General features: G+C 41.0%; 1 protein-coding gene across 2 annotated transcripts in view; it reads right to left on the bottom strand.

Annotated features, from left to right (window-relative positions):
• The window catches only part of FBLN5 (fibulin 5), a 49,665-nt gene that overhangs the window by 7,754 nt on the left and 27,555 nt on the right, over positions 1 to 14,356 (bottom strand). For both annotated transcript variants that reach the window (XM_040558907.1, XM_040558908.1), the window contains 5 exons: positions 9,011 to 9,133; positions 4,872 to 4,988; positions 3,754 to 3,873; positions 1,060 to 1,182; positions 411 to 537 (listed from right to left, as the gene is read on the bottom strand). In XM_040558907.1, the coding sequence (XP_040414841.1) occupies positions 411 to 537; positions 1,060 to 1,182; positions 3,754 to 3,873; positions 4,872 to 4,988; positions 9,011 to 9,133 (610 nt within the window). The remainder of the gene's footprint in view (positions 1 to 410; positions 538 to 1,059; positions 1,183 to 3,753; positions 3,874 to 4,871; positions 4,989 to 9,010; positions 9,134 to 14,356) is intronic.

Raw genomic sequence — 14,356 nt, 5'->3', positions numbered from 1 at the left:
CATCTAATGTTTTTAAAGTACTTCCTGAACATGAGCTAGTTAATATTTACAGGAAATACTCATATTAACAAATGGGCTGCATTTGAGCATATATGAAGTCAATTAGTAATGTAAGTAAATGTCTCATTACATTACAAACCTTGCTGGTTTTTCTTCTCACTGATAAGTGTTTTTCCAGTCTAACTTCCCACACATCTGAGTATCATATCATATCCCACCTGGTGACCTGGTAAGGAATTGCAATTTCTTATTTGTATAAAGCTTACTAATGGTAAATGCAGCAACAGCGCATATCTATAGCTCTTTAGGTACACTTCATGGTTGTGTTGCAAAAATGCAGCTTGTTAGGTTCACTAGATATGCTTCACACAGACAGAATTTGCTTTTGTGGCTATGGGTATGTTACTCACTTCTCGTTAATCTGGATATAAGGATCCTCGCATCTTACTGGGTCTAAACATTTATATTCTCCTGGGATATTGAAACACGTTTGCTGTGGAGTGCAGGTGAAGTTTCTAGTTTCACATTCATTGATATCTAAAACACAAGAAGAGAAAGACAAGCAGGGAAGTATATGCAAGACACAGCTCTTCTACTACTATGTCCATCGTAAGGAATTGCCCCCAAATTCGTAATGCTCTTGCACCATGAGAAGTGGCTTTTTGATAACCGGCCCCTCTTTTAAGACCAGTTTTTACTCCATTCATTTCTCGTTACTGGAGTGATTCCATATGCTAAGTGCTGCAAAAATAAGAAAGAAATTGGCTGCTCAAGCTTTCTGACCTTACAGAATGTGAAAACTAAAGAGAGATGTACAGCAGAGAGGAAGGCATCTGAGGGCTTTACTGTGTAGCTGTTCCTTAGGCAGTAAAGCCTTCCTTACACCAATTGACCTCAGTGGGACTGCTCGTGTGATGATGTTCTCACCAGAATCACATAATTGGCCCCTATGAGTACATCACTTATGCAATGCCAAGACCAAGCATCTCAGTCCTTGAAAACCTCTTTCCAGACACAGGACCTATTTTCTAGTCCCTCTGGGTGCTGGAATGTTCTTACCTTGGCAGCTTCTGCTATCATCAAGCAGGTTATAGCCCGAAGGACAGATACAGTAGTAAGAACCAGGCCCGTTCACACATTCGTGCTGGCAGAGGAACTCTGAGAAGCTGCATTCATCCATGTCTGCAATGGTAAAACACAGTTTAGAGTCTTTGGCTTCACAGTCAAAAGAGCAGTCCCACAAGCAGGGGCCATCCAGACTACGTGCCTATCACCCCAGCTGGAGTTTGGCACCTTCCAACTCCTTACAGCTCTGAGGCAGCCTGGCAAAATACTGTTAAACAGGTTCTTGGCTAAACCTCTTTTTTTTTTTTTTTCCTAGGGAAACCAAGGCCGCTGCTCAACACAGTGCATGGCTCTTTTATATTTATTTTTCTTTTTGAATACCTGTCACCAGTTGGCTGTGTTTTCGGTTCTGTTTTACGTCAGAGATAGTGGTACTCCAACAACAAATCTGCAACTGTAATTTGTACGGAGAGACTTGCTGGTGCTTTTCTTTTTTTTTTTTTTTTCATTTTCTTTCTTTTTTTTTCTTTTTCTGGAGAGCAAACTTCCCTTTCCCAGGGCCACATGGGTCCCAGCAGAAATCCTGCAGCCAGCCCTGGCTGTTTTATGTTTCTTAGCCTCTAGCCAGTTACTTGCAAGGCATTCCAAGCAAGACTTCAGACTTCATCCCAGCTTGGGTCAGACCTACTGGAAGGCCCAGAGATCTCCCAGATACCCAGGAAGCTAAACAGGCTGTCCAACCTCTGATTAAAAGCAGAAAATGATCTCTTTTCCCCTTTTACTCATGAATTGATCAGTCATCATATTCTGCAGAACTGTGCTCAAGCGAGAAAGATGAACTTCTGAGCTGCACATGGAGGCATGGCTGACTGAGGAGAAAACACATGCAAAGGCGCTAGACTGAGGGAGGCTGCTGTTAATCATTTCCTTATTTCTCCGTTCAGGGGAAGTAAGAAACAAAAGCCAGAGTCCCAGCCAGGAACTCCCAAGTTCGTATTCCCAGCTCTGACATGTTGACTCTCCCAGGCAAATCACTTTTACTCCTCAGACTGAATTTCCCTTTCTTTAAATTGGGCTTAGACCATTTACACACTTCTGTTGTTTTGTACAGATGCACTTGAGAAAGTATTTGAAGTCCAAATATGCTTAAGTGGCTTTATGTCTGCAACCACACAATCAAAAGAGAGATGAAGGGAACTCTACACCTACACAGTCCTGTTAGTGTGTGGCTTGCTCCAGCGAGTTCACTGAGAAAAGCACTCCATAAGGGGACTGGGATATTGCCCACCCCCTCTAGGTCTCCCAGCCCAGCCCTCCAGCGCCATCAGATTCAAGTAACCTGTGAGTAGCCGCTGTCAAGTGCTGGAGGTACATAAAGCCCCAAGGCCTCACATTGCTGCTGCTGAACCACATGGGGCAGACACATCCAAACCCATCTGCAGTGCTTCTGGCTACTGCATCTGCAGGGGCCATTCCCTTTGCAAGCCTCAGTGATGTCCAGTGATTGCTTGTGAAGTGAAAGAAGCATATTCAGAGGAATCTCACCCACTTCCAACAAGTGTTTGCTTGTGCAGAAGGGTCAAGAGATGGTTTTCTGCCCTAAATCTGAGTGGTGGAAAATCCCTTTTGCAGGCTTAACTCTCAGCCACAAATGAGGTTTAAGCATAACCTCTCCCGGCACCATTTTGTAATGGCAATGTTTGTGTGGTATTGCACCCAACTTAGCTGACTCAGGCCCCCGGCTAGCTCAGGAGCATGTAAAAAGGCAGAGAAGTCTAATTTAGAAGCAGAAATTCTACTGGAAAGCAGAAATCTTAAGTTAGGTGTTGCAGCTCTATATGTTAAGACCCTTTAGAGATTTAGGTCTTTGTATTCTCCCTCGTAATAAGGAGATTTGCATGGAGGAACAACTTCAGAAACACTAATCTATATACAGACTGCATATCACATGTCTTCTCTTTCAGAAACAGCATGTTACATCTGTTTACTGTAAATTAAAAAACAAGTATTTTCCAGTGTGTTTTTCCTTCCAAGAAATATTGGCTGGATTCTCTAATTTTATCAGGCTGTGGGAACATTAAGCACAGAAATAAGTTTGGCCTTCAATTAAAATAAAGCAATAAAATAAAAACAAAAACAAGAGAGGGAAAAGTAGAGTGACATAAGCACAGTTTCATCTGCTATGAACTGAACATATCAGCTCTGCTAAGAAACCATATATTACTTCTGAAGTGCAGCCAGAACCATCCAGGGGAAAAGAGGGAATGTTTCAGACAGAAGTGTGCAGTTGTAAGAGCAAGAGGAATACATGCCTTCTACTGGCAAATGGAAAAGTGCTTTATGCATGACTATTTCTTTAATCAGAGAAGAATGTTCTAGGACCGTCCCTAGTTTACTTGCTTTAATAAGGCTCCCATTTATCACTAGAAAGCGTTTTGTATGTTTTGCTGTTATCTTGGAGCTTTTTAATATTTAGCTTTTTTCTTTAAAACTATTTGCAGCCATCCTCCATCGTGCTTTTCTGGGCATTTGCTGTGCAGTTTAACTGGAAGAATCAGATTAGCAGCTCTCCTGCTGCTAACCATAGACCAAAGCAGAAGACTTGTAAAAAAGCATGTACAAAACAATACTTCGGGAAAGGAATAGAATTAAAGAAACCAGACCCAATAAATAACTGAAGACAGTTACCACTGCAGTTAACTCCGTCAGCTTCCAGTTCATAGCCAGGTTCACAACGGCAGAGAAAAGAGCCATAGGTATTGACGCAGGACTGAGTGCAAGGGTTTTCGCCTGTGCATTCGTTCACATCTGTGGGAAACCAATGCTCATTGCATCAATGACTTCTCCCCAAACTCTATTTTCAATTCATTACTGTAAAGCATTTGAAAGAGATTATCTGTACAGTAAAAATGGTTTGTTCTGAAAAACATAACCAAGTCAGTAATGTTTGTTTTGATTCAAGATGATGTTTGGAAAGAGCATGTTGGAAACACAACATGCATGGAAGTGAAGGATTTGGGGAATATCTTCATTCAAAAGAGTAACATGGAAGATGGAGTGAAAATTTTATTACAAAGACTTCTCTCTTTATCCTGTAATTTTAAAATTGTTGAACTGATTTTGTCATAACAGACCTGAGACAAAATGCAGGAGCATATACCTGAGGAATTAAATGCAATGAGGAATGGTCCTTATGGAAACCTAGGGCTATGACAAAGCCTTTTTTTTTTTTTTTTTTTTTTTTCCCTTTTAGGACATTAGCAGCTTCTGGAAGGTCCTCACATAATTAGCACAGACCATTTCCTGGAGAATGTGGGAAGATGCTCTGCATTGCTGCTTAGCTAAGGAGAGGCTTCATGGAGAGGTTGTGTCAACTTGGATTCAGGTAGCACATCACAGCAAAAGGTGGTCAGGTGCTCAGGACCCTCATGTGGAGCTTGGGAGCCTCGGATCTAATTTTTCATCTGACAGAGATTCCCTGTCTCAGGTGCGTCACACAGCCTCAGATTTTAAAAATACTTCAGTGCCTAAATCTCAGTAATTTCAGTGAGTGTCTTTAGGGGGGTTTGGCCTTGTGCATATCTCTATGGATGCACTGCTCACGTCACACCTCTATCCCTCCTAGGTACTGTGGTGACAAACATATGGTCACATGGGAGCTACAGAAATATCTCAGACAGACAAACCTGTCAACATTTCAAAAGCGATGTTGGGAAGGTTACCTGTATGCTAAAAAGTAAGCAAGTTTTAAGAGTGTTGCTGGGTTGGGACCAAAGATTTCAGTTACGGTACAGCATACACAGTACCTTGGCATGATCTTCCGTCATCATTGAGGGTAAAGCCTGGGTTGCACGTGCAGGAGTAGGAACCGGGCACATTGGCACAGAGCTGCTGGCAGTAGCCATAGCGACATTCATCTATGTCTACAAATGAGAAAGAGAAAAAGTAGAGTGATCTGCATTTTCATGTGCAGACAAAAAGCATCAAGCACACCGAATCAGTAGTACCAGTAACAGAGAAGTGACCCAGCACAGTGGTTACAGACCTAACAGCCAAACATGTAGGTGTTCAGACCCAATTATAGTTAATCATGTCTCTGCTCAAAAGAATACAGTAATGCATTTTTTCCACATCTGACGTCTGTCAGTCGGTCCTATAAACTGATTATCATTGATGTAATCTTCAGCTCAACGCTACATCATCGGAAGGCCCAGTCAGTCCCTGTAAGCGTTACCTCAAAGCCTACCTGATAGCCAGTACAGCCCATCAACACAAGTACAGCCAACCTCTTTGAAAAGTTTTGTCAGAATCAAGAGGGAAATATCTTTTATCTCCACATATACCAAAGCTACTCACTAAAAAAGCAAGAAGTATTTATTACTAAACGCAGTTTGTTTGTTTGTTTGTTTTTCCCCAGACAGGGAGTTCTCTAAAGACCCTTTTCTCCAACAGTCACATTCACATTTTATATGAATCTTTAACTGACATACTAAAATGTAAACAATAAATTTGCTGCCAAAATGAAATAGCAGTTCGGGCTGAAATGCAGCATTAGAAATACATGCAGTTGACTGTTATAAGCACAAACAAATGCTGTAAGTTATGTGTGATGGAAGCGCTAGAAAAATTTTGTTCCTGGCCTAGGAACTGGAGTAGTTGTCTTGTCCAAGGCTTTACATTTCCTTTGGTATAAACTGGCTTTTGATTTATGGAGATTTTTTTTTATGGCTACTCTGAAAACTTTGCAGCCTTCCAATAATGTTCTAAACATTGAGTTCCTGCTTAGGTTTTTCTTATGGGCAATTCAAATAAGATCACAGAGCACGTCTTACTCCTCATTCAATAACCATCCCTGCTGATCTCTAGAGTCATTGTAATGACAGCAGATGACAAAGCAGGTACTGGAAGACAGTCTTTATATAAATGCTTTCTGTAAATACGGCCGTGATGGAATGTTTTATCGAAGCAGTGTATTATTTTTTGCCAATTTGAAAACAGAAGAGTGTATGGAAAAACTATAATTATGTAAAAGTCTGGGGATGAGTTGGAAAAATAACAATCCTGTCTGCCGAAAGACTCGTGCAAGAAGGGACAGTTTTGAATGTCCATTCCTAAGGCTCTCAGGAGGGTATGAAATAAGGGCATTCAATCAATGAAATGCTAAGCTAGGAAGATGACATCATTCAAACATGTGCTTCCTCAGAGTCCTGCTTCAAGAGAAGGATGCCTGCACTCATTTTCATTGATGCTGCAACTTCTGTTAGCTAGAAATTGCTTGCACTCTAGACTGAAAGCCAGCTCATACAGCTTTGAGCAATTTCAGAAAGCTGTAGTATCTGAATTAGATCTTCTGCAGCTTTCACACACCTTTCAGCAGATCTGCTGAGTCTAATTCTACTTTCCATTAAACCAGTTTTGCGTGAGTTTAGTTTGAAGCAGTTCTACAGGTGTGAAATAAAGTTTCTGCAGTAGGAAACCAAGTGTATAAATCTGCAGTCAGTTTGCTGTAAATAAGGTTTTGTGATTAAAGTGTGAAGGCACAGCTTTTGGTGAAGTGACCCCTATGAGAGATTCCAATGCATAAGAAAATCAAAATGACAGTATTCTCCCTATGGTTCACATGTATACATATATATCTGCATGAATGCCAGCAGTTCATTATTTGTTAGCTAACTGCTTCCTGTTTTGGTGTTAAATATTAAGAATGTTTTGGGAAAATGAATTCTTGAATGACTGGAATATTTACATGATGTGGTAATACCATAAAAACAACAATGTTGTGAATCTGTTTTATAAGTAGCTACATCCTGTAATTCAAGTTTATTTTGTTGGCCTTGATAGGGCAGTTTTACCATAGTAAGTTTCACAAAGGCTTTCTGAAAATGTCAAAAGTTTTGGAAATACTCTCTGTGTGTAAAATAACAAGGACAATGGCACTAGGTTTCACTGTTACTAGCTTTTATGTCTCAGTACATTCTTAATTGCAAGATAACCAAAAAGCCAGGGTCAGCTGTGGTATGTACACCAGCACTAGGCTTGGTCCAAATCCTGCAAAAAGTGACAGTGGTTTTAAATAAATTAATATCTCATTTTTCTGGTGTATTACTTTAAATACATGCTTTGGATTTTGCAGGACTGTTATCTCAAGAACACTACATTTTGAGAATAAGGACTATTTCAAGGCTTCTTCTTGTGGGTGGTTCCTGTGGACACTGCTGTACTGGCTCCTCCTGTGTAAGCATTACTGGGATAATTACATTAGATAGAAGTTTAGCTTTTTGTAACTCTAAAAACTCAGTCCAGACCTCTGATTACATTAAATGGCCTTTTATTGCCTTATGCCAGCACAAATCCCTTCTCCAAGGCCAGTGGAAAGTATGGAAAACTGAGACTCTTTTGACACACTAAAATACAGAGATTTTAAACAAAATTTGCTTCTAGCTCTTTGCATTGGCTTGTAATAATCCACCCCACGCTTACATTAAGTGGATAACACTGGGGTGTTATTGCTTATTCTAAATGCTATAAGCAGATACTCAAATCAGTTCAGCAAAGAAGCCACTTCAGTTCTCTGGTATATCCATCAAGCAGCAAAGTGCTTTAGATCTGTGTCCAAGCCCTGAATGCTGCACACAGTCATTAAGTTTGGGCTGTAACTGGGAGAAGTAAATGGGTAACACAACAGTCAATGTAGAGCAGAATCCCGCTCCCTCATCCCCTCCCTACCACATATGCCAATGCAACCCCAGCCTGGGCTTAACTCAGTGCATCCGCACCCATGAGCTGTTCTCCACCTCCAGTTCCCCTTTATCATGTGATCACTAAGAGCTGTGAGGGAGTACAGAGGCTTCCAGGAGAAGAAGAATTACCAGAGATTAAGGTGCAGGGGACTTGGGAGACTTCATAACCCAGGGGAACTACAAGACGCTGACTCCCCAAAGCGGGTACAGCTACGCAGACCCCCATTCGGATGTGGATCAGCTCTGTCCCCACCAGCCACCCCGTGCCTGCCAGGTGAGTTGCAGAGCAGCTGCTTGCAGTATTTAGAAAAGCAGCCACAATGCAGTCCTGCACTGGAATTGGTATTTGGGAGGAGAAATTTGGAAAACAGCTGGAGAAGCTCCAGGACTAAATGGGCAGGGAAACCCTGTTCTCCTTCCAGCTGAGGTGTTGTGACAAGACAGTCCCGCTCCGGAGAGCTGCTAGGCAAACAGCCCACGCCTGGGGGGAAAAAATAAAGAGCAAATACAAAAAGAGCTGTTGTGTCCTGTCTCTCACTCAGAGAGCTGTACCTAACATCAACATCCACTTCATCATCCCATGGGCACATCAAGTGAGGGGAATGGGCTACGGGACAGAGGAGCTGGAAGATTTTCCCATGCTGTTTGTTGAGGGATGTTTTTTCAGAGAGGCTGAGCTAAAAGGATGAACAGGACATTGCTGAAAGGAAAATAAGAAGTCAAAATAAAACTGCTTGGAAGCTGCAGAAATGGCACCCATTTCAGAGTTACATTTTTTATTGCCTCAGGCAAAAGGGTTGGTTGAATCTAGGGATTTATGGGCCTGTTTCTCGGTATGAAATAGTTATCTCTGCTGGTCTGGACTGTAACTGTGTGGAAAGGACATGTCTGTTTGGGAATAAATCTTTTTGTATGTGTCCTAACAATTGATCTTATATGAAAGGGAATCCTTCAGACTGGGAATATGAAAATCCCCTGTGTAACATGGATGCTGTCATATGGCATTCACATCTACATTTTTGTTCCATGAGGGAGTCTCTCTGCCAGCGTGCTGTTGGCAATTGTGAAGATGAAAGACATTAGTTTCTGTGTAGCCAAAGCTTTAACTCTGTACTTGACAAAGATGCTCAGTGAAATTATTCCAGCTATTCAAAGGCACATAAACAGATGCAGATACGCAAATCTTATAAATCTTAGGTTTTTACCTAAACACTGGCCTTCTAGCAGCCAGTAGCCTTCAGTGCAGGAACAGGTATATCCTCCTTCAGTGTTTATGCAGATCTGGGTGGGGTTACATTGGTGAGAATCTGAAGCACACTCATCAATATCTGCAACAGAGAAATAAAGCGATAACGTGTTAGAAATTAGAACAGGAGGCTGTTCAAACTGTACAGGGACTCACAGTCGCAACGTGTACACTGGGTCTATGTGAGGAGCCAGTGTGGCAGAGCAGAGAGAATTACTATAACCTGAAGTAAAATTCATGAAAACAAATGTCTGGGGGCTGTGGGAACTGAGTGTGCTCATCAAATCTCTCCCTTCTGCAGATGACCCAGTGTGTCACAGAGTGCCTCGGGAAAGGGATGCTTTTCATTACTTCCACATTTTCTTTGTCACTGACCTGGGATTTCCATGCTACAGGACAGTGTTCAGCCCTAGGGAATGGCTGCTGAAAGGGCTATGCAATCCAGCTGCAGAGTAAGAGACAAGCAGGGGGCTCAAGAGATGCACAAACACTGTCATGAAATTCAGACATATACAAAATATTACTTCCTACCCCCACCAACACAGACTATCTCACTGCAATTTTTCTGACATAAGGTTAAGTCAATATCAACCTTTACCTGCCAAAGGAAAAAAAAAAAAAAAGGTATACTTCCCTGGAATCAATTTCCTGAAAATAAAACTCTTTTTATTTTTTTTTCAACCAACCTTATTGTTTTTAATGTCTTTGGTTTTTTATTACAACCCCTTAGGGTGCTTTTGTTGTGGGCTTTCTTTCTTTCCTTTTTTTTTTTTTTTTTGCAAAGGAGGTGAATAACATTCCTACATTTATATAAGCCAGGACACTGGAACCTAACTGATTAAAAATGCCTTCCAGAGTCATAAGTTCAATTTGAATCCCTCCTTGCTCAGTCTCTTCCCTGATGTTTCTGGCATTGGGTTGCCTCTAGATGTCAGAAATGGAAATATCAGAAGATAAATTGTGTCATTTTTTTCAGCCAACTCAGATTTCTATGTTTTATTTATTGATACCTAAACTATTTTTTATTTCAGCATACTGTGCACTGGCCTTTGCTGAAGTACTATGTCATCTGAGTAATTCTACTCCCTTGATCCCTCCCTGACTCTTATTAACCCAGACTTTGTAGGGTCATGATTAAAAGTATCTCACAAATGCACTGGGCTGGAGCAGGTGGCAGAGGGCAGGAATTATGTCTCAGTGAGCTGGAAAATCCTAGCAGTCATGAATTAACGGATCCAGTCTAGCAGAGTAGCATATCTAACATGTTCTGATACATAAATAAATACATACATATTATATATATGGGGAGAGTCTAGGGTTCTTATCTTGCCAACATCTGTATCAGTAATTTATGGCAAGTCAAACCTGGTAAGAAAACAAGAGTGGCACAATTAGAGGTAATTAACTCTGTCAGAAATATGTTGGTGGGGGAAGTAGGAAAGTGGTAAGATAAGAAGTCTAGACTATAAAGATACATTGATACGTTGTTCAGGTCATCTATTGCTTCTGAGATTGGGCTAAAAATTCTGGACCCCCCCTTCGTACAGCATATCACACATAATTGGTACTATTTGAACACAGATATTATCTAACCATAAATTTCATAAGAATGACGTTAATGTTTTCTAAATGAAAAAAATTTCCAATTTGTCATGTTTGCTTATTGTTTGAAGAGCAAAACCTTGGGATCTAGCCAACTCTTCTGTTTCCTGAGTACCCTGAACTTAAAAAAAAAAAAAAAAAAAAAAAAAAAAAAATTTCATTTTTAATGCCCACTGCTTTCCATATTATTAATAGGTGAAGCCCAATGGAGACAAAATGAGCGTCACGGTCTCACCACCAGGTATGGCAGCAATGCTGTTTGAAGACCACAAATCCTCCACTTGGCTGCAGTGCAGAGAAAGCAAGGGTGGCTGTGGGATCAATTTTGTTCCTAAGACATCTTTGTAGCAGTTACATGAGCAACACTCATTCAGTAAAAGTAAGGCATCACTCCTCTTTTCTTTACTATCTACCAAGGCAATTTCTCCCTCCTTGGAAATATTCAAAAGCCATCTGGACACGTTCCTGGGCAAGTGGCTATAGGTGGCTATGCTTGAGCAAGGGGGTCAGATCAGGTGACCTCCTGAGGTCTCTTCCAACCTCAACCATCCCGTGACTCTGTGATTTGATTCTTTGCTTACTCCCAGTCTTCACCTTTCACAGTGGTAGAGGAGACATTTCCATTTGAGCACAAACTTGTGGATTTTCTGCTCCCTAAGAAAACCTAATCAGCTTGACGTCCTCTACGCAGAACACCTTGACTCCCCTCATTTTACACTGAATAATACCTCACTGATGTAATTAATGAAGTTTTACGCAACAGGTATAAACAGCATTGCTGGTAGCATCAGATATGTTTTTACCTGGGCCTGAGTGCACATGCCTAATTCTGTATTATGTCTCCACCTTTCTCTAAGATTGCTCTTTACCGTGATGCACAATTAAACTCTGACAGGCCCAGGCAATGCAATCAGGTCAATAATTTTTGGCAAGCAGCCCTCTCAGTTCAAACACAGAGTATAATCCCAGCCTGTCTGCCAGGAGTTATTTACATTACATGGGCTCATTAAGTGAAAGCCAATGTCTGCACACGGAGAAAAATGTCGGTGCAACGATTTGCTAACCATTAGGTATCCTCTTGAAGAATATCAGAGCCGGGAGACAGAGGGTGCCCATTTACACAGTGTGACATACAGCGACAACTGCTGTGGTTAATAAAGTCAAAATTAGACATTTGATGGGAGAAAAAATAAGTTAAAAGTAAAAAAAATAAGTTAAAAATCAAGTGGGTAGAAAACCAGCAATAAAACTTTGAGAGACCGCCTACATTTGATTCACTAGACTTAAGTGCCAGCGTAGAAACTATATCAAAACATTCCCAGGGCATTTTTTGTAGAGTGGAAAATTGCAAATGGAAACAACCTGACAGCTAGTTAATAATGTGCAAATCATTCCTTACTTTGGTTGCACAGCTTATTATTTCTGTCCCATTCAAACACAAGATGTGTTCATCCTCTGGAAATACCACTTCAAAGCCCATTCCGACCATCTCTGCCCTCGTCATGGGTGATATATATAAGAGTAGAGTGTATATATATATATATATATATATATATACTCTGATATATATATATACTATATACATATGTATATATATATATATATATATACTCTGATATATATAACAGTAGAGTAAAACTGTGATTCTAAAACTGTGATTCTAAATGCTCATGACACTAAGTTGTCCGTAGGTTCAAAGCAGATAAGACAAATTCATAGAATAAAAAATTATAAGGACTACGTAATACAATTGGCTATTGTATTCAGTTGTATATGGGCACCTGTGGTCAAGTAGTCCCTGAGATACAGTTCTCTGGAGCCTGGAATAATGCCTCTCACCCAGCATAATTTGTGTTGCAGACTTCAACACAGAAAGAAATCCCACAATGACTTGTCTGAGCCCCAGAGTTAGGTATAATCCTCTGGAGAGAAGAACAGTTACTAAAGTGAAGTAAGCAAGCGAGAAACCCTAGAAACCTCACTGTCCCCCATTCAAAATGTTCAGAGATGGCGATATTCAATGATTTCAGCATCAGTACTGTGAAAGCATCAGTTGGTGCCAGCCATCACAGGTATAGAAGGAGGGTTTTCATAATATTGAACCTGCTTTTAGTGCCTTTGATCTCCAAGACCCTTAGAAAACATAACCTGCATCCTAAGAGCCGGTTCATAGTTAGTCCATTTTTATTGGAAGCCTTCTGATCCTAGAACAAATTAAACTGTACTACAAAACCCTGCAATGTCCCACTTAATAATACTTATCAGTGCCCCTGGATTCTAACTGGGAAATTCAAGGCTAAGAAATTAAGGGCTTAGCCTGTGACTGCTCAACAAGACAGAAACCAGAACAGGCCGCAGGTGTTATCTCACTTCTAGGCCTTTGTGTAGCCCAGTACAACCCACCCTTATTGTAAGAATTTCTCAGAAATTTCATGCAGCCTCTACATTGGCTGGTGAGAGCCAAAGTAGAAGATTAATTATCATTCTAGAAGCGTTATGTTCTACCAGGAGACCGCAGGGGCACTACTGGCCCTTTCAGCTAAACTCGTTTCTCCCATGCTTTTCCCAGCCTTACTGCCCTGCCCTAACAACGCATTGATTTAACAATTCAGTAGCTTCCAAGTAGCAGATTGAACAAGTTATCTAGCTACTACACCTTTTTTTTTTGCCCTTACAGACAAGACTGGGACTGTTGCTGGAAATTACTTATGAAAACAGGACGCTAAAGATAGTCACAATACCAAATCGGTTTGAATAAATCCAAATTTGCCCAAGTGAACGGTGACCCTGGGTGTCTTCTTAAAGGTTCCCAACTTTGAGAGAGCAGCTGTTCAGTGCTTGAAGCCACATTAGGGAACCAAGGCAGGGCAGGGTGGATCCCTGTGCAAAACTTCCCTTGCCTAGGAATGCTTGGCCAACTCTGGTTGATTGTGCTGCTGTGTGCTATCAAATTAGCAGTCATCCATAATCTCTTATTCTCTCATATGACCTTCTAGTTGTTGATATTACTGTTCCCACAGCTAGTTACAAGGGCAGAAGTCCAGACTGAAAATAAAATTTGACCTGAAGTGGAAACAATACACATTGTTACCTCCCAATTGACTACCGAGAACAGACACAAGGCCCCTCCACACCACTGCTCTCTGCTCCTAAAGGATACCACCTAGAATGAACACCGAGCACCATGACTCAGAGCCACGAGATCTAAAGACCTTTGGTTTACTGATTGAATGGGAGAATAAGTAGGAGGGATCTCCGCATACATTTGTCAGAAAGCCCTTGCTGCGAGATCCTGAGCCCAAACACTCCCTAATTAACCACATCCCTCTCCCTTAGCTCAGGGTGTCTGTCTGAATAATTTATGCCTGCGGTGGTTTGGTCTAGCAACCCTGGGGTATGATGTTCTGTTTATTTGACATTTTGACAGAGGTGAGGTGGCTGAGGCACTGGGGTTTCCTTTGGGGATTGGAAGGGTGGAGAGAGTGGTTTCTTACATTTCTGGCTGACTGGCTGTCTTTTGTGGGATGTGATGTGCTGATGCTTTGTTTTTATTGGTACAGATTGTATTTTAATGGATGGCAAGATGCCTAGTGACTGGGTAGATATCATTTGCAATGTCAAAATAAATAAATGAACTAATTGTGTTTAGCATGCAAATTTCTAGCTTTGCAGTTTATCATCTGTAAAAGCGAGCAGTAATCTT

This window comes from Cygnus olor, chromosome 5, assembly GCF_009769625.2.
Source record: "Cygnus olor isolate bCygOlo1 chromosome 5, bCygOlo1.pri.v2, whole genome shotgun sequence".
NCBI lineage: Eukaryota > Metazoa > Chordata > Aves > Anseriformes > Anatidae > Cygnus > Cygnus olor.
This window is presented reverse-complemented; position numbering and strand designations above follow the sequence as displayed.